At 53.9% G+C, this 25,284-nt stretch overlaps 1 protein-coding gene across 4 annotated transcripts in view; it reads right to left on the bottom strand.

Annotated features, from left to right (window-relative positions):
* The window catches only part of MOV10L1 (Mov10 like RISC complex RNA helicase 1), a 60,183-nt gene extending 41,267 nt beyond the window's left edge, over positions 1 to 18,916 (bottom strand). For all 4 annotated transcript variants that reach the window (XM_058673812.1, XM_058673811.1, XM_058673810.1 and 1 more), the window contains exons 1-9: positions 18,760 to 18,916; positions 17,895 to 18,079; positions 9,140 to 9,302; positions 4,858 to 4,970; positions 4,184 to 4,368; positions 2,136 to 2,279; positions 1,726 to 1,949; positions 1,459 to 1,579; positions 441 to 635 (exon numbers count right to left, since the gene is read on the bottom strand). In XM_058673812.1, coding sequence (XP_058529795.1) covers positions 441 to 635; positions 1,459 to 1,579; positions 1,726 to 1,949; positions 2,136 to 2,279; positions 4,184 to 4,368; positions 4,858 to 4,970; positions 9,140 to 9,302; positions 17,895 to 18,079; positions 18,760 to 18,856 — 1,427 coding nt within the window. In that variant the 5' untranslated portion in view covers positions 18,857 to 18,916. The remainder of the gene's footprint in view (positions 1 to 440; positions 636 to 1,458; positions 1,580 to 1,725; positions 1,950 to 2,135; positions 2,280 to 4,183; positions 4,369 to 4,857; positions 4,971 to 9,139; positions 9,303 to 17,894; positions 18,080 to 18,759) is intronic.
* Between the last annotated feature and the right edge of the window lie 6,368 nt (positions 18,917 to 25,284).

Consider the following 25,284-nt stretch of genomic DNA (forward strand, 5'->3'; position numbering starts at 1 on the left):
GGGAGACGACGGTCCGCAATACACCCGCACACAGGCCAACTTCCAACCGCAGGACACCAGGACATGTGGCCCTAAGGGCTCCTATTCCAGCATCAGTACCTCACGGGGAACTCCTCCCAGCTGCATCCCCAGGCAGGCTTTGTGAGATCCAGCAATTCTGCCTCTTCAACAGGCTCGCGCTGCTGGAGACAGCTCGGCTGGGGAGGCCAGCAGGTGCCCTGAGCTGTCCTGAGACCTCCAGCGCCCAGTGGGACCTGGACACCACAGGTACCCCCTTGGAATTCACACTGCTTTGAGAGTCCCAGGAATGCAACCTGACCTACAATTTCCAAGGAAATACACCTCTTTCCCCCAACAGCCATGGAAAGAGGCCCAGCTCCCCCATAAGGGTGAGAACTGTCCCCAACAAGCCAAGGACACACACTTGCCCCACCACACACCTCTTCTGTGTGGTCACAACCACGGTGGTCTTCGTGGGCACCACCACCTGGCAGCTTTTAGGCTTCTTCCAAGAGAAGGGCTCGCGGACGGCGATGAGCAGCTCCTCTGCGCTCACGACAGTGACTTCGAGGTATCGCCCAATGAGGAAATTTGAGAAACACAGCAGAAGGAGCTCCTTGCAGCGGCCAGGATTTCTTGAAAAAAAAAAAAATCAGATTAATTCCAATCACAGATGCAGCAGGACGCCCTGCCCCCGAGGCCGGGTGTGCAGCTGCCCGACAGCAGCTCTCTGCTTCCCTCTCGTCTTTTCAGAGGAAAGTAAGTGACGGAACACCGTCTGTCCCCAGACTGTGCTTAAATTCTTTCTATAATTCTCACATCTAAGATGGGGAAACCCTCAGATCCCTGAGGTCACAGCACACACATGCATTGCTTTCTGCTTGTCTCCTGCCTGACTCCAGCAGCTCCCATCCGTACCACTGCGTGCTGCCTGCTGCTCTGTAAAGGACGCTAAGAGGGCGGTGCCTGCAAACTGCCCACCCGATGGCCATCCACACTTGCACTTGGACAGGCATAGAGGTGTGATCCGCTCGAGCCCAGGTGTTTAGAAAGACTTAGAATTCCATGAGTTTTGATGACTGAGGAGAGATGAACAACCCAGGGCTCAAGCAGCCTCGCCAGCAGGTGACCACACACTTGTCAACAGCCCGCGGTGGGGGGTGGGGAGGTAGGAGAGGGCAGGGGGAACCAGCCAGTCAGTGGGCAGTGGGACGGGCTCCACAGCAGAGGCTGGCACCTGCTGGACAGGGCATCACAACCCTGCATTCTGTCTGCAGAGAGGGTCAGGCCGTCTGCTGAGGAGGGGGCAGGGGTTGGCACGACAGCAACCACTTCTGAGATCCAGGCCTTGCCTTACTCTCATACCAAAGCAGTCAAACTGCCAAGTGCTACACAAACCTAAAGAGAAAAACGGGCCAAGGTCCCCAGAGGCCGCTCTCATCAGACCCCGTCACGTACTTTGCATCGCATCCAACCACAATGCAGGTCTTCCCTCCAGGGGGGATGGGACCCCCAGGTTCCACTTCTGCTGTCTGCTCTGAGACAGCACTGGCTTTCTGTCTGTCCTCTTTACAGTCATCTGAAAGGACATCAGGTCACAACAGACCACAGGGCAAGCTGTGCCTCCCCAGCTGGACACAGACACACAGTCACAAAGCCCCTGGGGCAGCCTATGGGCGAGGACAGGCTGCACCCAGGTCACCCTGCACCACACAGACCCTCTACCTGGAGAGACTTCATTCTTCACTAAGCTGCTCTTCAGTGTCTGAGGGGTTTTCTTTTTGCTGCAACTTTTTAAGGAATCAGTATTTTCACCTAGACAATTCTTCTCAGAAACAGAAACCAGAGAGGCGGCCGGGTGTGCCCGGTCCTGCAGCCTGAACTGTCCAGCCTTGTCCCAGCCCGCCAGCTTGCAGCTGACGAAGCTCTGAGCGGTGTCTCCTTTATTCCTGGAAACAAAACAGCTACGGTCACAAAGACGGGCAGTCACACAGCAATGGCAATGGATACCTTCAGGAGTTGAAGAGGATACTGGGGAGCAAACAAAGTTTGGGAAGACTTTGTAATGGAGGAAGAACATAACCGGGCTGAGTTGCCCTGAAATTCTCGCACCACAGCTCCAGGCTCTCACTCACTCGATCCAGATCACCAGGCTTTTACTGGCTCCTTCCTTCAGTGTTCCAAAATTGGTCATCCTTGTGACTTCAAGCCCGCCTTTGTTCTTCAACAGTAGGGGTGCATAGGACTCCTCAGGGGGCACTCCAGGGGTGGCGGGGTTTCTGGGGAAAGTGCCAGAGAAAGGAGTGGTGAGACCTCTGGCAGCATGGCCTGCTGACCCACCGGAGGGACCCTCAGACCCAGGTGCCTAGGGACCATACCACTCTCCAACAGGCTGGCGAGGGAAGGGCTGAGGGTCCCCGACTCCTCTCCCAGCCTACAGCACAAAGGGCACCAACAGGCCTCATTCGGCGGGCGCCCCTACTTGACATGGAGTCACAGCTGAGCTGCAGAACCCTGTTTCAATTCACACCACACATGACAGCAGCTCAGAAAATGATGGAGGTGAGGAGTTTTCTACAGGAGCCTTTCTGAACTTTCCCGTGCTCAGACAGCGCCACACAGGCCTGCAGGGCTCAATGCAGAGGTGTGCTGGGCAGGCACAGCTGGCCGCCACAGCTGTGGTGAGCAGTGGCTGCACCACGCAGGCCCGTAGGAGCTTGCTCTGATGGCCATCTGGCAGAGCCGCCTGATGAGCTGGTTCTCAGAACATGTTCTGATACTCCGGACCGCAGGCAGTGTTTGAGAACAGCTCAGTGGCGACTACGTCTGAGTGATCAGACTTCTTACCCCGCCTCACTCCAGTCCACATGCTCCTTCCAGCGGCAGCTGGGGGCACGTTTCCCTGGCCCACAGTCCAGTATGAACAGACAGAGTCTAGAGGATGAGCCCCTGGCCACACCGTGACACCCATGGCCACACAGGGACAATCTCCCTTCCTTTCTCCCCACTCGGCCCTCCTGGAGGCCATGCTCTCTGCAGTGGGAGCCAGGACTGCTGGTCGTTGTGGGGAGCAAGGACGCTCTGCAGTTCCTCACGCTGTGATCTGACACTCCAGGAAGCAGCCACACGTGAGTTCTAAGTCCAAGCACAGAGGGGGTCAGGGCCCATGTTCACCCATGTTCACCCACGGCCTAGTCACGAACGTGAAGGGCAGCCTCCTCTGCCTGCATCGCCTCGGCCCAGGACACAGCACCTCTCCTCCCGCCTGCATCGCCTCGGCCCAGGAAACAGCACCTCTCCTCCCGCCTGCATCGCCTCGGCCCGGGACACAGCACCTCTCCTCCCGCCTGCATCGCCTCGGCCCAGGACACAGCACCTCTCCTCCGCCTGTATCACCTCGGCCCGGGACACAGCACCTCTCCTCCCGCCTGCATCGCCTCGGCCCAGGACACAGTACCTCTCCTCCCGCCTGTTTCACCTCGGCCCGGGACACAGCACCTCTCTTCCTTCTAAGTGCCTGTCTGTGAGCTATGATCACAATGGGCGAGCACGGTCACCAGCCTCAGCCAGGATCCAAGGGACCCTTGGCCTCTGCCATACCTCAACTACAAAGGCGGCAAAAAAAAAACCTTCAGAGCGATGCTGGCAACCCATATGGGTGCCAGTTAGTGTCCCGGTGGCTCTACTTCCCATCCAGCTCCCTGCTTGTGGCCTGGGAAGGCAGTGGAGTGGCTCAAATCCCTCGACCTGCACCGTGTGGGAGACATCAAAGGAGCCATGGCTCCCAGTTTCAGACTGGCTCAGCTCTGATTGCAGCGGCCATGTGGGGGTAAACCAGCGGATGGAAGCTCTCTCCTTTCTCTGGAATTCTTTCAAGTAAAAATAAACAAATCTTTTAAAAAAAAAAAAAGGTTAAAAAAAACAAAAAACAAAAAACCCCTCTGGAGGATAGCTCCCTGGGCCTGACTTGGGCCTTGGGCACACCTGCCGCAGCCCCAGGCTGGTGTGCACAACATCAGAGCCACATCTGGAGCGCGAGCCAGCTCTGCAAGCCTCACAACACAGCACTCTGGCCACGCTGCCAGCTGCCCACTGTCCTCAGTGTCGCCCGTCACTGACCCCTAAATGCCTGACCTCTGACCCTTCCCTATGTGTCACCCCCCAGAGCCCCTCCCGTCTGCACCTGTGCACGGGCATGAGACACAGAGCTCTCCAGACGTAGCAGGACTGGCTGCTCTCCACCACCACGGCGCTGACGATGTCATGTCTGCGCGGCACGTAGCCCTCTGGCAGCTTCAGGGAGTCCAGGGTGAAGAAGATGCTGTCCTCTATGACCCCGTTCCTGCCGCAGAGGCTGGAGATGCAGGCCTACGAGCAGAGGTCAGCGTCACCAGCAGTGCACGCGCAGGGCCCCCAGGTCAGCCCAGCCCAGGCTGCTCACACATGGTCATGGTCGACCTCTGGGCCGGTGGGAGCTCATGTCAAAGAGCGGACACCACAGAGAGGTCCAGGCAGCCGGGGTCATGAAGGAGCCAAGAGCTGACTGGGCTTTGGCTCTGCGTAGTCACCCACCCTGTCCACCCCTCAGCCCTCAGCAGGAGGCTCAAGTCCCAAGCCACCCCTACAATTCTCGTTCTGAGAACACCTCAGCACTGCCACATGGACCATCTAACTTGACATTCATGTGAACAGTTAGGAGTAGCCAGGGTCTGGCCGACTCCCTTAAGGGAATGCAGCATCTTTAGTGAGGAGATAAGCTCCCTGTGGCTGAGACTCAGCTGTTCCCAAGTCTAGGGTTCCCTATACATGCCAGTGTTGGCCCCTGCCGGCAGACCTGGACACACGTCCACACGCTACCTTGTCCACACGCTTGTACCTCAGCGGCTTCACGGACAGGGCCTCACTGCTCCAGGTGCCTGGCCGGATCCAGTACTCGGCCTCCACCCAGTCTCCCTTACAGGGCTGGAAACCTGAAAGGCCAGATGCACACTGCATCACCCCCACGGGACCCACGTGGGGGAGGCGTGCCTGCCAAACCCCTCACCACAGCCCCAAGAAGCCACTGTCCCCTAAGGATCAAGCAGAGAGGGCCACCCTCCCCTCCAGAGAAGCCTGCGTTCGCCATTTTGTAATAAATACCTCTGGAACAAGGTAACAAAGCAGGCATACAACCGACACTGAACCTGTTTTAAGCAAGCCAGGAATGCCAAGGCAGGGAGAGGGAGCCACACACCCGCGCATCTCTATCAGGGCAGTCGGCAAGGGGAGAAAGACCCCAAGGTGACAGTGTCCTAAATAAAACCTAAAACCAAGCATTCAGAGCCTGATGCGATGGCCCCACTGGCTCATGTCCCAGCTGCTAACTCCAACACCGCAGCTCTGAGCACCTATAGTTATAGTGAAGGCATGTGGAGCCATCTGTACTCATCCCACACATGAAGGGCTGGCAGTGGGGCTCAGCCGGTCAGGCTGTCGCCTGCGACATGAGCCTCCAGTATGAGCACTGGTTCACGTCGCAGCTGCTCCACTTCCAACCCAGCTCCTGTCTGGCCCCGAGGAAGCTCCGGGACCCTGGCTCTGGCCTGGCCCAGGCCATCTGAGGTGCGAACCAGCACCAGCAAACAGAAGGTCTCTGTCTCTTTCAGTAAACAAACAAGTAAATGTTACAGACACAGAGGCTTCTGGGACTGGTGGGGGTGCCGTACTCCCTGACCCCCACCCCAGGGCGCTTCAGAATGCTCGTGGCAACCCTGGTCACAGCCAAGTTCATCCTGGTGACAAGAATCCATGCAGACTTTCCTCATGAATTGTACCAGACCTCTGTGTTACAAATACTGAGACATAAAAATATGTTCACAGACACCAAGAATACCAGGCCGAGATATCAAGATTAAATTCACTTTTTCAGAAAGATTTTTGAGAAAGTTTAGAGTATCACTTTGCAAATCCACTAATACAATGAAGTCAGCCAGCCAATCCCTCAAGCATGACTTAATTCAGCACCCGTGGCACAGGAGTGCTCAGCTGGCCCAGGTAGCAGTGCTGGCTGCCAGCGGCCTCTAGTGAGGACAGAAGCTAAGGGTGGCAGGAGCATCCTCCCAGTCTTCCCCCTGCCCACCAGCACAAGCACTGCTGGGCGGGGCGGGGCTGGATTGGGCTGGGTGGGGCTGGACTTGGCAGGGCAGGGTGGAGCTGGACTTGGCTGAGTGGGGCTGGGCAGGGCAGGGTAGGACTGGGTGGGGCTGGGCAGGGCTGGGTGGGGCTGGACTTGGCAGGGCAGGGTGGAGCTGGACTTGGCTGAGTGGGGCTGGGCAGAGCAGGGTAGGACTGGGTGGGGCTGGGCAGGGCTGGGTGGGGCTGGGCTGGGCTGGGCTAGGCAGGACTGGGTGGGGCTGGGCAGGGCAGGGCTGGGCTGGGTGGGGTGGGGCTGGGCAGGGCAGGGTGGGGCTGGACTGGCCTGGGCTTTCAGGGGAGCAGACACTATGGGGCTAGGCTTGGTCTGGAATGGACTGGGAAGTAGCCCGTGTGGGGCTAGGCTCTCTTCACCCAGGGGCCCTGAGGCAATGACCAACCCAGGATTCCTCAGACAGCCGGGTCAGAGCAGCCAGCTGGGCTCTGCTGAGGGCAGAGCGCCTGACGTATACCCCTCCTCCAGGCTGCAAGCACCTAAGCACCTACATCCTGCTAGCCAGGTTACATGACCTCACAAGGGCAGGTAGGGAAGGCACAGGTGGCAACAGGGCCCACTAATCCCGCTCATGACCCTGTTTCTGCCATACCCGGACCTGCCCAGCCGGCACTCTCTGTCCTGCCCAGCCACCTTACTCTGTGGGGTCCCTGACACACTCACAGACTTGGTTGTCTCCTCTGCAGCACAGTGCCTCTCAGAGCATGGCAGCCCCGTACTCAGTGACGTGGGCAGGACTCACACCTTGTGCACCGAGGCAGGGTGTGGGCTTCTTCCCTCGCCTTCAGGTTGGAGCCACGCACACAGTATTACAGGAACACAGTGGCTGGCGTGGCAGGGGCTGCAGGCAGGCCTCACCTGGCCCCGGCAGGGCCCTGTCCCTGCACACAGCCAGCTGACTTGTTGTCTTTAGAATCCCTTTTCCTCCTTTCTTGCACAAGTACTCGTTTCCAGATTCTGGCGACAGCAACGTTGACACACACCTCTGCACACCTCTGAGCCACAGAAGGAAACCCTCTAGCGTGTGCCCTGCTCCTGGCTGTCTGCTCCTTAAGGCTGCACCTCCATCTTGAAGCAGGACACAGCACCGTCTTCTCCACCCAGATGCATGGCTGCTCCAAGCACAGCTGAGAGGCGGGGGATACAATGGAGGCCCTAAAACGCCAGGCAGACACCAGGGATCACGGGACTTGTCACTCTGGTGGCTGAGGCAATCACTGAGCCTACAGGACGCTCCCCCTGGGCCACACACAGGCACGGGCTCCTCAGGTGGATGAAGGTCAGCCGACACTGGCCCGGCAGCTCACGTGGCCCCTGCTCTGGACAACGGGCTGGCAGGACTAGTCCCCAGGATGAAGCGCCCAGTCTGTCCTTGCATTCCTAAGAGCTGGTTTTAGACCCACCACCACAGACACCAGCAGCACAGCAGATACTGAGTTAGCTGCAGTTCGTTCCAAAATGTCTTTTTTCCTTTTAGCGTAAAAAATAAAAATAAAGTCCTGGGCCCAGCGCCATGGCCTAGCAGCTAAAGTCCTCGCCTTGAACATGCCGGGATTCCATATTTGTGCCGGTTCTAAAACCAGGCAGCTCCACTTCCCGTCCAGCTCCCTGCTTGTGGCCTGGGAAAGCAGTCGAGGACGGCCCAAAGCTTTGGGACCCTGCACCTGCGTGGGAGACCTGGATGAAGTTCCTGGCTCCTGGCTCCGGATCGGCGTAGCACCAGCTGTTGCATTCACTTGGGGAGTAAATCATCAGATGGAAGATCTTCCTCTCTGTCTCTCCTCCTCTCTGTATATCTGACTTTGTAATAAAAATAAATAAATATTTAAGAAAAAAAACTCAACCCTCCACAAACCAGCACTTCCACCCAACAGCTGAGTGTCTCCAAGGACAGCACTGCAGAGACTCAAATCTCATCCTGTCAATCATTTTTTAAACATTTATTTATTTCAGGGGCCCACATGATGGCTCATTAGCTAAATCCTCACTGTGCATGTGCCAGGATCCCATATGGGTACTAGTTCATATCCCGACAGCTCCACCTCACTTCCAGCTCCCTGCTTGCGGCCTGGGAAAGCAGTGGAGCCCAGTGCCTTGGGACCCTGCACCCACGTGGGAGACCCAGAAGAAGGTCCTGGCTCCTGGTTTTGGACTGGCTCAGCTTTGGCCATGGTGGCCATTTGGGGAGTGAATCGGTGGATGGAAGATCTTCCTCTCTGTCTCTCCTTTTCTCTGTAAATATGCCTTTCTAATACAAACAAATAAATTTTTACAACACATAAACCTTAAAAAAAGCTTTACAGAGAGAAAGAGAGACACAAAGAGCTATCTTCTTTCTAGTCTAGCCTCTTTGCAGTCCCTCACATGGGTGCAGGGTCCCAAGGACTTGGCTTGTCTTCCACTGCTTGCTCAGGCCATACAGAGTGAGCTCAGGGAATGGTGGAACAGCTGAGACCAGAACCAGCGTTCACAGGGGATGCCAGAACTGCAGGAGGATTCGCCTGGACAGCCAGCACACCACGGTCTGACCTGTCACCCCATAAGGGCCTGAGTCCGGACATGCTGGGTTCCCACCCTGTGCCAGTCCAAGTTCAAGTTCTTCTGTTTCCAATCCACTCCCTGACGACTCACCTGGGAAAGCAGTGGGAGACAGACCAAGTGCATGGTGGCAAGGCAGTGGGCCAGACCAAGTGCATGGGCCCCTGTGACCCATGTGGAGCTCAGGATGCAGCTAGAGGCTCCTGGCCTGGCCCAGCCATTGTGGCCATTTGGGCAGTGAATCAGCAAACACAACATCTCCCTTTTTCACTCTTTCCTCCTCTCCTTCTCTGTTACTTTGTCTTTCAAATAACTAAACAAATGAATAAATTTCTTAATAACCCTATTCCATACAAACTATTCAGAAGACACAAAACCCAGTTTTAAACGCAGAGCAGGCATCTCTCTGGCTACCTTCGCACACACTCTCTGGAGAGAAATGCGTAGTCTGGTTGATGTAGCCAGTGCCTCCCACGAGGGACGTCACACAGCCGATCAGCACACGGGGGCGGGGGTCTGACAGGCCTTCGTTCAAGTTCTTGCTGTCATCTTCCCATTTATCAGAGACAGCTTCCACCTGCAAGACAGACAAGAAGGGCACACTGCAGCTCTTAATCCATGTGGGCTGTAAGTGCAAGGCCCAGTGGCCAGTAGAGGCCGTCACTGGCGAGAGGCTGCTCCTGCCCCCGGAGGGACACTTTGAGTCCCCCGGCGGGAGGACGACAGAGCTCCCAGGTGGAGGGACTCGAAGCATACTGTCCCACAGGAGTCAATCATCTCCCAAAGGTATTGCCTCCTAATCCATTCACCTTGGGGTTAGGGTTTCAAGGCACGAATCTGGGGAGACAGGACAGTCAGTCTGTAGCAACCCTGTATGAACACAGATGCCAAAGCCTTGAAGACTTTAGTGAAGGCAGCATTTCCAGGTGCTGACGTGGCTGAACACATGAACCCCACTAAACGCAGAGCGCCCCACTGAGAGAATGAAGGAAAATGTCACATGACCATTTCATCTGACACACAAAAAGCTACCGGCAACATTCAACAGCCTTCCTTGTCACAAACATGCAACCATGCTATAGACTGGACTCACTGCCCAGAGACAGGGAACAAGGCAGGGCCGCAGGCTCCCGCTGCGCCCACTCCGCAGGGCAGACTCAGCTAAGGAACAGCAGGCTTCCCGACTGCAGAAGCAGCAGAATCATCTCTGCTCACAGGCGGCACAACCTTGTGCACAGGACAAACACTGCCCCTCCCTGAAGAGCGAGGCAGCAAGCAGGCAATCAGCCTTGTTTCCACGCGCCTGCAATGAAGACTCCAACAAAGAAAGCCACTCTGCTTAGAATTGCATCCCAAGCCCCTGAATATGCCGGAATTCATTAGGGAGATGGAAGACTTCAATGGAAACTCTACAGCCAGTTAGTGAATCAAAGGTCTGAGTAAATGGAAAAGACACCTACTTATTTATAAAGTGGAAGACTTGGAATTATTTACATGGTAACCTGCCTAAAGTGATTTGTAGATTCTGTGTTACACCTGCCCAACATCCACCAGCGTATTTTTACATAAATAGAAAAAGTCCACCATAAAATTCAAGGACCCTAAAGAATCACAATGGCCTGAAGGGGAAGAGCAAAGCGGACAGTGACATGAACTGAGTCCAGAACTCCTAGAACGCTGCAGCAGTAAGTGCGGCCCTGGCATGGACACACACACAGGCAGCGGGACCGCACACAGAGCCCGGCAATAAGCCCTTCCTCGGCAGCTCACTGATTTCTGACAAGGGTGCCAGGACCATACTGCAGCCTCTTCGCAGAAAACGTCCTGGGAAAACTGATGTTCACGTGCGGAGAGAAACAAGGCTGGGTCCCCACCTACAGCACATCAAGATCTCACGTTCAGAGCTACGACAAAGCTCACAGTACATGGGGGTGGTGTGGATGATTAGTCCATGATTTCTCAGGTAAGCTATCCACAGACCAGCAGATAAACCGAATTTCATAAAACTTGATGCCCCAAAGGACGCTATCAAGAAAGCAAAACAGGAGCCAGACTTTGCCACAGGGTAGAGCTGCCACACGGAACATCCGCATGCCACGGGTCTGAGCTGCAGCCTCTGACCTAGCCCTGCGGGCAGCAGGTGCCACCGCACAGGGACCCTGCACGGATGTCACCTAGGGCTCACAGCACTCTGCCACCTACCTGGCTCCCAACAAGAAGGAAGTGAATCAGAAGATAGAAGATCTGTCTCTCTGCCTTTCAAATAAAATGAAAAAGAATTTAAAATCTTAATACAAATATGTGTAAAGACACCTGACAGAATGACAGGTATACATTATGTACAAATAAAATTGCTAATAAGGGTTAATATCCAGAGCGAGTAAGAACTCACAAAGGAAACCAAATTTTTAAAAATGGGCAAAGGATGTGAACAGGTTTTCCACAAAGGAGGTGAGCAGATTGCCGATAAAAACCAGACAGATGCTGGGCATCAGTACCCAGCTTGTGCGCTGGTGCTGGGGGCACACAGCGGAGTGACAGGCACTTGGTCACTGGAGCAAGTGTAGAGGCAGGGGAGGAAACGGGGACTGGGAGGGAGGCGTTCCTGGACAGCACGGTGCTGAGGGAGACAAGCAGAGGTACCAGGACCAAAAGGACCTGTGTGAGAGTACCTACAGGAAGCAGACACCTTAACTGCTTCATCGGGACAGGTCTCCATTAGGGATGCTGATAAAATCAGGGAACCAGTGCTACCATGTGCACCAAAACGCAGACAGACGTACTGAACACCAACCAATTGTACTCTTAAACATCGCTGGGCCTAGCGAGGTAGCCTAGTGGCTAAAACCCTCACCTTACATGTGCCAGGATCCCACATGGGCACCAGTTCTAATCCTGGCATCCCTGCCTCCAATCCAGCTCCCTGCCTGTGGCCTGGGAAAGCAGTCGAGGACGGCCCAAAGCCTTGGGACCCTGCCCCGTGTGGGAGGTATGGAAGAAGCTCCTGGATCCTGGCTTTGGATCAGTGCAGCTCTGGTCGCTGCAGCCACTTGGAGAGTGAACCAGAGAATGGAGGGGCTTCCTCCCTGTCTCTCTTCCTCTTTATATATCTGATTTTTCAATAAAAATAGACCTTTAAAAAAAAACAAACGGTAAAAAGGATAAATTTTAGGTTATGCATTTCAGAAAGGAAAACACCAAAATGAAAAAAAAAAAAATCCAGAGTACATGAGAATGCTTCGGTCTCAGGAACTGAGAATGCTAAAACCTGGGAAACTACTCATTTCATGCATTAGTGTCATTATTATTACAATACCACTTCAAAAGCACAAAACTACAGGATCACCTAAAAAAATATGGCAAAGCCTTTGAGATTAGGAAAAACAATCCAGTTTTCTACTTAAATTTTTCATTTTTTGGAGAGATTTTCTTATTTGAAAGGCAGAGAGAACTGTGAGACAGCGGAGTGTGGCACACGGAGAAGAATCATCAGCCAGGGTGAAGCAGAGAGGCCAACAGCAGAGGGGCACCTGGAGACAGACGGACACGGGAAAGCAGCAGACACAACAGTGTGCGACTGCAGTGTGGCAGTCAGCAGGTGGCACACTGAGCCCCACTGGCAGCCAGGTGGGACGGAGCTCACCGGGAGCTCAGCAGGTGACTGCCTGTCCGGATCTGTTTGGTTCAACTAGGAGCAGACAGAGCAGCAGAACCCTAAGCAGGCAGTGCAGGAACAGGGTGGATTTCACAGCCCAGACCCCCACCAGAGCTGCATCAGGTGCCACTTCGTGTAGGGAGGCAAAGGCTGTGGGACAGGACTGCACATGCGCTAAGCTGGGAGCGAACTCGTTTTTGGCTCAGTGCATTGTACCGACGTAGCATCCTACAAGCCAAAACAGGTCCGTGTGGCCCTCAGATCTGACAGCCAACAGGTTCCGGCAAGATCAGCACCACCAACAACCTAGCTAGATAGGACACCTGAAGTCTCCCTAATCCTGGGACCTGCTCCAACTATAAGTGGGAGAAAAGTTGTACAGACAACAGTGCAGTCTCAGCACGGTGTCACAGGAGGTGGAGAGTGGTGAGCCAGGAGCTGGGGCTACGGAGACCATGGTGGAAACCTAACATAAGAACCCAGACCTGGAACTCGCTGGAGGGAGTGGCACAAGTGACTGCAAACAAAGAGCCATGTGCCAACTGCAATAAGTAAACTCGAACTGTAGACCTGTGGGTGACACAGCTTAGAAACCTGCCCCAAGGAGAAGAATCTGATACCCAGAAGTACAATGACCAAGAGCAAAAGAGGGGACAGAGGCACAATGGATACTACTGAAGGCTCCCCTGCAAAGGAGCAAAACCCTCTGCCAACATCAGAGCATTCAAGGAATTCAAGGAATATGTCACACTGGAAATGAACCAAACGAAAGCTGATACGTCAGAAAGGCAGAATACAGTGGAGCAAATTAATAGTACAGTGGAGAGGCTCCAAAATAGAATGAAGGAGGCAGAAGAAAGAATCTCAGAATTGGAAGGTATTTCCTGTCACCAAGGGGAAATAAACAAAAAGCTGGAAGCAGAGCTGGATCAGGTTAAAAAAAAAAAAAAAGTATTCAAGAATTGAAAGACACGATTAAAAGGCCAAATATAAGAGTATGGGAGTCGCAGAAGGTGCAGAAAGAGAAGCTGGGTTTAAAATATATTTAATGAAATAATAAGGCAAAATTTCCCTAATCTAGAGAAAGAATTGGGAAACATCCAGGAGGGGCACAGAACTCCAAAACCAAAGGCAAATGTGAAGAACATCCCAGTAAAATCACAACGAGATACTAAATCCAACAATTATCAACCCATTGCTAAAATGACAGGACTAAATTACAACCCCTGCATATACAAATGGGTGAATATAAATGGATTAAATTCATCAACCAAATGTTACAGATGAGTAGACTAGATCAAAAGACAAAACCCATTTATTACCTGCAGGAGTCACATCTCACCAACAAAGATCAGCAGAAACTATAGCTCATGCATTTTGAAGTTTTCATTTTTATTTTCATTTCCTCAAAACAGCTTTTTTTCTCATATTAAATTCTTCACTGTCGGGTCTGGCGGCGTGGCCTAGCAGCTGAAGTCCTAGCCTTGAATGCGCCGGGATCCCATATAGGCGCCGGTTCTAATCCTGGCAGCTCCTCTTCCCATCCAGCTCCCTGCTTGTGGCCTGGGAAAGCAGTCGAGGACGGCCCAAAGCCTTGGGACCCTGCACCTGTGTGGGAGACCCGGAAGAGGCCCCTGGCTCCTGGCTTCAGATCAGCTCAGCACTGGCCGCTGCGGCCACTTGGGAAGTGAATCATCGGACAAAAGATCTGTCTCTCCTCCTCTTTGTATATCTGACTTTCCCATAAAGATAGATAAATATTTTTAAAAAGTAGATGGCCGCCCAATGAAACTGTTAAATATATCTTGACAACAGAATGCTGGATTCTCTTCCATTGTCCATGCCCACAATGACAGAGCTCTGTTTATGAAGAACTACACTATTGTAATAATATAGGGGAAATCAATGTGTTTGTGGGGGGGAGAGGACTTGGGGAGGGGGAAGGGAAACCCCAGAACCTATGGAACTCTATCATAAATAATAATAATAATGGAAGAGAAAACAAAGAAAGGCAGAGTTCGAGAGAGGAGGAGAACTCTTCCATCAGCTGGTTCACTCCGCAGACGGCTGCAACGCCAGGGCAAAGTCAGGGACGTCCTTCAGGTCTCCCACAAAGCAGCAGGATCCGAGCACTTTCCACTGCTTTCCCAGGTGCTTTGACTGTGATCTGGACTGCAAGCAGAGCAGCCAGGACTTGAACCAGTGCCTATGTGGGATGCCAGCACTGTACGCAGAGATTTTACCTGCACTGCCACAGGGCCAGGCCCTAAAATTCTCATTATAAAATCAATAATTATGGGGGGAGGGCTTGGGGAGGGGAGGGGAGAATCCCAGTACCTATGAAACTACGTCACATAATACAATGTAATTAATAAAAAAAAATTAAAAAAATAAAAATAATAAATTATTTTAAAAAATCAATAATTGTGTCTTAAAATTCACAGGAGTCCAAGGGGAAAACCATCAACATGGCAGGCTCAGGCCTGTCACTCCTCTAGAAAAATCTTAACTAACTGTGATATTTGCTTTAATAGTTGCAGTGCAGACACTTGAAATTATAAAGGCAATCTTTACAGGAAATGTTACATAATTTAAAAAATACTGTGAGGAAAAAGGAAGGTAGTATAAATGAGCCACTTGTCCATCTCTCATGATGGGAGTCTGACACTCGTAAGTCAAGGCAAGAAAAAGGCAGGGGAATGTATGGTCCAAGCAATTCAGCAAAAACCTGCCACCGAGAGCAGTCCCTGAGGACCGCCAGGGCAAAGGGGCCGTCCGCCATCTCCAGGGTTGCCCACAGGACCTCCTGACAGCAACAGCCATCACCGACCACAGGAGGCACTCACGTTACACGGGGCAGACATTCTGCTGGGCGGGTCAGAGGCTGGGCCTGCAGTGTTTGCCACAGCGCAAACCATCTGGAAAGCAGGGCTGATGCTCAGAGCTGGGTCCTGTCACCCACGGGCGGCCCCGGCGACTGTGAGCGGTCAAGCAGCAGGGTGTGCATTCTATCTCCGAGCCTCACAAATGTTTAAACATTTATTCAAATAGAAATTTAAATAGTTACACATGACTAAACAGTGCAAATTTACAAACTGCACTGCTTTACTGTTTCATAGGTAACTATCTTTTAGGGCCTGCCACAATGGATCACTGGCTAAATCTTGCCTTGCATGTGTCAGGATCCCATATAGGCACCAGTTCATGTTCCAACTGCTCCACTCCCCATTCAGCTCCCTGTCTGTTGCCTGGGAAAGCAACAGAGGACGGTCCAAGGCCTTGGAACCCCGTACCTGTGTGGGAGACCCAGAAGAAGTTCCTGGCTCCTGGCTGTGGATCAGTTCAGCTTTGGCCATGGTGGCCATTTGGGGAGTGAACCAGTGCAGAGAAGAGCTTTCTGTCTCTTCTCTCCATAAATCTGATCTCTCTTTCCAACAAAAAATAAGTAAATCTTTTCAAAAATATAAATAAAAAATAAGTTTTCAAAATTGCTTATTTGAAAGGCAGAGAGACAGAGTCCATCCTCAAGTGCCTGCAATGGCCAGGGCTGGTCCAGGCTCGGGCAGAAGCCCGGGACCCAACGCAGATCCCCACCAGACGCAGGGACACACCTGTCCGGGTCATCGCCTGCTGCCTCTCGGCTTTCCAGAGCTGACCACGGCTTTCACGTTAAAACGCACAGCTCTTTTAGGAAAGACTGATTTAGAAACACAATATAAAATATAGTAATAGAACAAAAGCATAAAATGCTGGGAAACAAGGCATTTCACAACATAAATGAAAAGCTGAATTGTAAGATGAACATTAAGCAGAGCATGTAAGAGGGACAGGCACAGCTGGTGGCTGGAGCAGACCAGGATTCAAATGTCAGGGAACCCAGGGGACCCTGTCCAGAGGGGACAAAGATTGCGACATGCCCACAGACTGTCAAGGGCCAAGTGCCACCCAGGAAGGGAACCTGAGCGCTGCCAGCAGCAAGACTGGCCAGCCCACACACGCCAACTCCCCTTGTACTTATACATCCCTCCTGGAAAGGCAGGGGGTCTTCCACCTGCTGGTTCACGCCCCAAATGACCTCAACACCCACAACACGGCAAGCAGAACTGTATGCGGACCACCCAAGCCTCAGGCGCCATGTTCTCTCTGCCCTGCTGGGCACGCAGCAGGGCAGAGCACAGCATCTCAGAGCAGGACTGCCACGGGGCAGCCTCCCTGTCCATGCTGGGTATGACAGTGGGATCCACTGGAAGCCCGCTGGGGAGGACGGCCGGGCAGCCATTAGATGGCTCCCTTCTCTTTCTACGCACCAAGGAGAAGTTCAGGCAGATCAGACACCCAAATGTTAACCAGTGAAACAACTTCAGAGAAAAGATGACTATCTGCAGTTAAGAAGTACAACAAGCCTTTCTACAGGCAGAGCCCAAAGCCCAAATGAAGAGATATATTAACTCCACAACATGAAATTCTGCAGCACAGACATTCCTGCAGGGAGTATGGACAACACCTACACGCAACAGTTTGCTTACAAGCTGTGACTTCCTCAGCCCGCAGGCTGGAAATAAGACCAAAAGTTGATCCCTCCAAAATGAACAAGCAACACAAAATCACTCATAGGAAAAAATGTGAAGACTCTGCTGTCCTTTAAGGTGGAAGTCCCTTGCTGAGGGACCTGCACTGGGCCCAGAGGCGCTGGCCCCACCAGCCCGCAGGGGCGACGGAGCCCCAGACACTCCGTGAAGACCTGGGCTTGGCTCCTGGCTCAGCCCTGGCCATGCCCGGCATCTGGGGCAGTGGAACAGTCATGGATTATTTCTCAACTAATTTTCGTTTAAATAATAAAACTACCAGATCACGTTATGCATTAGATTGGCAAAGAGTTCAGAGCCTGATTATGCTGACCAAAAGCCAGTCTTTTATCCTGTGCTTCACCATATATTAACATCACTGGATATTAATTTGGTAATTATTAAGTTATCAATTCTGCATATCCTTTTACCCAGCAATTCTACTTAAAAACACTTTTAGAAAAAAGAAGTTACTGGGCCTGCCATGGTAGCCTAGTGGCTAAAGTCTTCACCTTGTGCACACCAGCAGCCCATATGGGCACCGGTTCTAATCCTGGTTGCTTCATTTCCCATCCAGCTCCCTGCTTGTGGCCTGTGAAAGCAGTCGAGGAGGGCCCAAAGCCTTGGGACCCTGCACCCGCGTGGGAGACCCGGAAAAGGTTCCTCGTTCCCGGTTTCAGATCGGCGCAGCACCGGCCGTTGTGGCTCACTTGCGGAGTGAATCATCGGATGGAAGATCTTCCTCTCTGTCTCTCCTCCTCTATATATGCATCTCACTTTCCAATAAAAAGACATCTTTTTTTTTAAAGCAACAAAAGAATAACAAGCTGCTAACAATATTCTTCGTGTCAGCTTTAGGCAAACTGAGTTTTCTGATTCATAAACGTGTTGTCTGAATGACTTCCGAGGACCCGAGCTGAGGAGCCACCTCCCACGCGAGGGTGCTTACCCTGATGGCCTTAAGCCCACTGGACACTCTGTTTTCTTCCACAACGGCGATCACTTCCTGCCCCACATTCAGCAGCACCTTGCTGGTCACGGCGTCATTGGAGAAGTAGATCAAGTCATCAATCATGCCGTAGTCACTGCAGTACCTGGTCACCACGCCCTGCACCGTCTTGAGCCTCACATCGCCTGGAACGGGGAACAAGGCCACACAGTCGTCCAGGTCTGGCCGCAGAGGGCAGGTGCCCAGGCAGGCCCCCCTCGGGTCACTCTGACTCCCCACAGGCACCGCGGGTGTGCAGGAGCAGGCACAGGTGGTGGGCACGGCTGGGGCTCCCACTCCTGGCTCTCGCTGCCCGCGCCCATGCGCCCTTTCCGAGCCGGTAGGCACTGTGCCTGCTGCCAGCTGGGCAGGGCAGGCGGTAATGCCCACACGCTGGGCAGCCACCTGCCCTTCGAGGGCCCCCGACACAGTCACGGCCGGGCCCGCGCACAGAGCGAGCACCTCCCGCGGGCCTCGCTGGCATGGGGACCCACCCCGAGGGCTGGGCTCGGGCGGACCCTGCGGCGCCTGCGGCCGGGGCGAGGGACACTGCAGCCCGGCCGGCCTGGGCACACCTGCGCCCGCGGCTCAGGCCGCACCTCCGGGGACACAGCAGCCCGTCCCGAGGCACAGGGAACCACCTCACGACCCCGGAGGGGTCAGAATTCTCGAGGGCTGCGGCTGCCCGTGCCCGGCTTGCGCATGGCCGCCGGGGCGGCCCAGGTCAGCCTGGAGACGGGCCGCTGGGTACTGGGGGACACAGGTGCGAAGGAGGCGGCCCGGTCCCGCCCGCTGTCTCACGCAGCCGCCCGAGTGCGCGCGGCACCTTCCACGAACTCGGGGCCAGGCGGCGTGACCGCCTTCTCGGGGCCGTCCTCTCTCCTCCAGAAAAAGGCCACCAGCTTGGCCGCGAGTCGCAACATGGCCGCGCCGCCGGAGTCCTCCGCGTCCTCTCGCCGCCGTCAGCACGAGGCCCGCGCCTGCGCCTGCGCCAGCGGCCCGCCGCCCTCCACCAATGGGGCCGCAACCGCCCTCTGAGCTCGGCCAATGGGGTCTCGGCGCCTGTGCCTGCGCCCGCCTCTCTCTGAGTTGGGCCAATGGGGACTCGGCGTGAGCGGCGACCGTTGGCAGTTAGTGGGTGGCCGTTGGTGGTGACGTGTGGGCGGGAAGGCGGGCAGGGGCAGCCGCGTGCTGAGGGGACGCTGAGAGTTGGTGAGGGGACAGTGAGGGGACGTGCGAGGTGCTGAGGGGACAGTGAGGGGACGTGCGAGGAGGTGCTGAGGGGACGTGCGAGGCGGTTCTGAGGCGCTGAGTCTATCTGGCTGAGGAAGTTCCAAAACTCGATGTGTTATTTTCCCGAGAGTTCTCGGAGCAGCGCTTCTAGTCTTGCCTGAGGGCTGCGCCCGGACCTCGGCCCTTCCATGTGCCCCTCCACTCGGTGGGCCTGGAGCTCGCTGTGGGAAGGCCTGAAACGGTGAATGCAACGTCTGTCAAGGCACGATGCAACCTGTGCATCTTTTTGTTTTATTTTTAAAGAAGATGATTTATTTTGGAGAGCAGATTTATAGGGAGAAATGTCTTCCATCTGCTAGTTCACTCCCCGAATGGCTGCAGTGGCTGGGGCTGCACTGATCAGGAGCCAGGAGCCTCCTCGGGGTTTCCCACATGGGTGCAGGGGCCCAAGGTTTTGACTTGTACACTCGACTGCTTTCCCAGGAAGCTGGATGGGAAGTGGAGCAGCCGGGACATGAACTGGCACCCATAGGGGTGTTATTATTGCTGTTTTGGCCTTGGCGTGAAAGTATCTTCACTCTGAAATTTTTCTTGAAGAGACAGGCATCTCTTGTCTGCTAGATGACCAGTGGGTCCTGTACCCACTCACCCGGTCTTGACTTTGAAAGCCAACTCTGTTCTGTCCTCAGTTTATGCTTAGGTCTGTAACAAGTGAAAGAAAAACCTGCCGAGTGTGAAGAAAGCAGGTTTCTTTCCCCTCAGAGCACTCAGTGCAAGTGTGTGGCTGTGACTGGACCTTGGGCCAGGCACTCCCCTGGGGGCACCTGCTGGGAAGGAGGCCAGAGGTTTGGGCAGGATGCTCATTCCTGGTTGACTTCCTGCTCTTCAGACCTCTACTTCTGGCCTCAGTTTGAGAGTGACACAATGAAGACATCAGAACCACTTAGTCCAGATCCCATTGGCAATACAGCCAGGAAGGAAGCCTTCATGTCCGTGTCCTTCAGGCACAGGGTCCCCCAGGTCGCCTTGCTTCCTGTGTGCTGTGGGAGGCACAAGCATGCTGCAGTCAGAGCCACAGGCACATGATTGTGGCAGAAATTCAAGTTGACATCTGTCTGGTTTAGTTCTTCCTTTCGGATCTAGGCAGGACTTTGCTCTGTTTTCTATGAAACTATCCATACATTTCAAATATGAAATGTCAGAGATTTAAAGAAAAAAAAATGACATGGGAGCTCAAAACCTCAGCACGAGGCAGCCAACAGCTTGTACCCTGCCCTGTCCCCTTCTGCTTCAGGAAGTCACCGAGAGCTCCTGGAAGGCCATCCTGGTCTAGCAGGTGCCAGGAACAACTGGAACCAACACGAAGCAGGGAGGCGGCCTCAGAGCAGACGCAACAGAATTTGTGTACAAGGCAGCCCCGGGCCCGGGACAGGGCGATGGTGCCTTGGCTCCCACTAGCAGCAGGGAAGAGCTGTGCTGTGTCTGAGCATGAGCAATAACGTGCTACAGATGCCTCTGCCCTGCAGCCTGCGGTCAGCGCTGCGGACCCTGGACAGGTTGGCCAAGCAGGTCACCTCACACAGAAAGAGGCATCGTTTCTCTTTTTTCAAGATTTATTTATTATTATTATTGGAAAGGCAGATTTACAGAGAGAAGGAGAGAAGGATCATCCATCCAATGATTCACTCCTGCAACGGTAGGAACTGAACCCATCTGGTCTCCCACATGGATGCAGGGTCCCAAAGCTTGGGCTGCCCTCTGCTGCCTTTTTGTAAGCAGGGAGCTGGATGAGAGGTGGCATAGCCAGGGGCATAAACTAGCATCTATATGGGATCCTGGCACATACAAGGGGAAGATCAGCCATTGCGGCAATCCCCCAAAAGTGTCTTCTGGAGTAGCCCGCCACAGGTGCCCGCAGTGGTCTGTCTGTTTTTGAAACAGTGAGACTTGAACATACACCTCTTAAAAAACCTCCCATGGGGGCCTGGTGCGGTACTATAGTGGTTAAGGTAGTCTCCTTGAGCACGCCAGGATCCCATTTGGGCTCCGGTTCTGTCAAGGAAGAAGTCACGTGAGAACCAGACAGTTCCTGGGATGTAGATAGCAGTTAAACCAGAAGCCTACTGCTTTAAATGCTCAAGTTCAACAAGAAGAAAGTTGGTGCTGCACTCTGTGAGGTTAAGTTGCTGCCAACAGCGCTGGCATCCTAGATTGGTGTAGGTTTGTGACCAAGCTGCTCCAATTCCCAATCAGCTTCCTCTTAACGGGCCTGGGAAAGCAGCAGATGGCTCAGGGACTTGGGCCTCGGCACCCATGTGGGGACCAAGATCAGGCTCCCGGGATCAGGCTCCCGGGATCAGGCTCCCGGGATCAGGCTCCCGGTTCCAGGCTTTGGTCTAGCCCAGCCTCGGCACTGTGGCCATTTGGGAAGTGAACTAGTGGATGGAAGAGTCTCTCTCCTCACTCTTTCTGCCTCTGCCACTTCTTCTCTGCAACTCTGCCTTTCAAATGAATCTTTTACTGCTGGCTGTGTGGGAGACCAGGATGGCATGGCGTCTGTGGCCCAGTGCTGGCTGTGTGGGAGACCAGGATGGCATGGCGTCTGTGGCCCAGTGCTGGCTGTGTGGGAGACCAGGATGGCATGGCGTCTGTGGCCCAGTGCTGGCTGTGTGGGAGACCAGGATGGCATGGCGTCTGTGGCCCAGTGCTGGCTGTGTGGGAGACCAGGATGGCATGGCGTCTGTGGCCCAGTGCTGGCTGTGTGGGAGACCAGGATGGCATGGCGTCTGTGGCCCAGTGCTGGCTGTGTGGGAGACCAGGATGGCATGGCGTCTGTGGCCCAGTGCTGGCTGTGTGGGAGACCAGGATGGCATGGCGTCTGTGGCCCAGTGCTGGCTGTGTGGGAGACCAGGATGGCATGGCGTCTGTGGCCCAGTGCTGGCTGTGTGGGAGACCGGGATGGCATGGCGTCTGTGGCCCAGTGCTGGCTCTGTGACCATTTGGGGAGTGAATCAGAACAGGAAAGATCTCTATCAGTCTTGTTTCAAATGAACAAATCTTTAAAAATAAGTAAATAATCAGACTTAGTCCTCAAATTAGTCTCTCTTCTGGAATGCTATCCTCATTGTTGCCTGGACCTGTCACAGCCTACTGAACATACTGGCATGTGCAGGAACCTGGGCTGGGGACAGGCCTGGTGGAGGTTACCGGGCACTGCCCCAACGAGGCTGCAGTTCCAGCTGGTGTGCATAAGGGCCTGATTGGTGGCAGGCTGGGTTGGGCTGGACTACACAGCACCTTCAGTTTGCGTGGGATATAGGGTTGAGGACAGAACTGACCAGGCAACTGAATCACCAGTAGGGGTGGTGGAGGCTGATGCAGGTGACAGAGTCAACCAGACCCTGCACCAGCTGGCTCACACAGGAATCAAGTCTGAGGTCACCCCAGGCGAGGTTTCTTAAGGGATACCCTAACTGGACCACTGGACTCAAAACTCCAACCACAGGGGAAATCATAGGATTTTTTTAGTCCAACCTTGGAGTGCATGTGTTGCAACTGGGCCTCCTCAATTGCTGATGCCTGTGCAGAGAACAGCATGCCCAGTGCACATGGGAGACAACATGACAACCAGCTCATCTAGACCTGCAGGGGACAACAGTGCCACGTCAGAAGGTTGGACAGCTCTGCTGGCTGAGCTTTGGCAGCAAGTGTCTGAGTGGATGCACTGGGTGGGCTCTGTCAGCCATGGACCCTGGAAGGATTTTCTCAGCTTGGAGCAACGAAAACCAGCAGCATCTCAGAACTACCAAAGCCACTCAAGCAATATTCTCGGAATGTCTTCCATATTGGGGTTTCTCAACTGACGTCAAGTGGCCATTCCCCATCCCTGGGTGCTGATATAGTTTGGCAGCTGGGAAAGGCCCACTCCCCTCCTCTCCTCCCCGCCAAAAAAGGAAAAAATTGGAAGCATTTGTCCCACCCACCTTCCCCATGCCTCAGCCTTCCCCACCCTAATCAGCGGTCCTGATGGGAATACATCCTTTCCAATTATGTAAACAACATCAAAAAATAAAATGAAGAAAAATTCAAACCACTTTTCTGTGCGTTCCCGAGGCCCCACCTTGCACCTTGCACCTGACACAGCTCTGGCCAGTTCTGCCAGAGCTTTGTCCACTGCACCTGCCTCCTGCGGGCCTGTCCACTGCTCCTGCCTCCTGCGGGCCTCTGTCCACTGCGCCTGCCTCCTGTGGGCCTCTGTCCACTGCTCCTGCCTCCTGCGGGCCTCTGTCCACTGCGCCTGCCTCCTGTGGGCCTCTGTCCACTGCGCCTGCCTCCTGCGGGCCTGTCCACTGCTCCTGCCTCCTGTGGGCCTCTGTCCACTGCTCCTGCCTGCTGCGGGCCTGTCCACTGCTCCTGCCTCCTGCGGGCCTCTGTCCACTGCTCCTGCCTCCTGTTGTGGGCTAAGGAGTTGGTTAGCACTCGCTAAACTGAGCACTACAGGTAATGGGCTTGGGGCTGAAAGCACCTGGTCTAATGGAACTCAGCTGTATCCAATATTGAGAGTGTGGGCTAAAGGTAAACAAGAACTAGGTGAGAGGTCAAGAGTGGAGGCAATAAAAGCAGGCCAGGGAGAGACATTTCCACCATCTCTGGTCTTCATGTCGGTGCCTCATCCCCAGATCCTTCTTCGTGCCACGTTACCAGCCTAGCCGGCCGCGACAAATGGCACCCAACGTGGGGCACAGCATGAACGACATCTGAGGGACCCCTGGATCAATGATAGTAAGTTTAGAATTTAGGAATTTTGCAGGGGCATAATTGATTTCATCCCCAGACCCTCTCCCTGTGCTAGGGCATGAGGGACAATCTGAGGGACCCCTGGAACTCTGGAGAGGCATAATTAATCTCATCCCCAGACCTTCTCCCCGTTCTGGAGCACAAGGGACAATCTGAGGGACCCCGGAAATCTAGAGGCAGGTTTAGAAATTTTTACAGAGGCATAAGTAAAATTTATCATGGGGCAAGAACTCGCTAAAGTGCAGGTAATTAAAGGAATCAGAGATCTGCTCCAGTCACAAGGCACCGACACTAAGCTTAAGGCCTCGCAGAGTTTTTTTGAAACCGTCTGCGATGTATTCCCATGGTTGGCTCTCATTGTAGTCACCTTCCTTCTCTGGCGCTTGGCAAAAAGTGCTTTGCCATCCCCTCAAGCAGTGGGGCAACCCCGCCGGAAAAAATGGTCCATTAGAAGGAGGAGAGAGCTGCAAACCAGGGTAAAAAGGGAGAAGAAACCCCAAACCAGACAAGGTCAGGAGAGAGTGCGCGAAGAAGATTCGCAGTCCTCTTCTGAGGATGTAGAGGAAAAGGATGGAAAGGCCGACAATGGTCCAGGGGGATTCCTGAGAGGCTTGTCCTGCAAGCTGCTGCTGCGGAGTCTTGTGAAAGTTCGGGTACCGGCCAAGATGATGGCATTTCAATCGGAAGATCTACGGGACAAGCAAAAAACGCCTCTGAAGTGAATGACACCGAGTTCCAGCGCACCCCGACAGCATGCTGGAATGGCAAGTGTGATTCTGCTGTTACCCTGCGGCTGCCCTGAATCCCACCAGCTCCTGTTGGGACTGACGGAGAGACCTTTGTTAGCCTGATAAAGCATAAAAGAGACTTTGGGATAACGGTGACCATCGTAGCAGTACATCAGCAGCCGCTGCCACCAGCTACTGTGGTGACAGTGAACAAGGTCGCGGAACAGACTGCCAGAGTTGTGGACAACAGGACTTTACTGATGAACATGAGCGGGTGGGCATGCTTGCGTTGTAACTGCGGGTTGATTTGTTGGCAAAGGAACAGCAGATGCTGTGAGATTTGGTCTAGACCTCTTGTACCCCATTGTATGCCTTTTTGTGTGTATCACCTATGCAAGTGCAAAATGTTTCTCAAGCCCTGGTACTGCTGTCTGCTCGTTGCTACCGAGCTAAAGATACTCCTATGGTCAGGGCCTCTTGTTCCCCATCATATGCTTTATGTATGTTTCACCTGTGTAGTGCTATGTTTCCCCAAGCCCAGGAACTGCTGTTTGCTCATTGCTACCGAGCTAAAGACACTCCTAGCCATGGAA

This window comes from Ochotona princeps, chromosome 15 (genome assembly GCF_030435755.1).
Source record: "Ochotona princeps isolate mOchPri1 chromosome 15, mOchPri1.hap1, whole genome shotgun sequence".
Lineage (NCBI taxonomy): Eukaryota > Metazoa > Chordata > Mammalia > Lagomorpha > Ochotonidae > Ochotona > Ochotona princeps.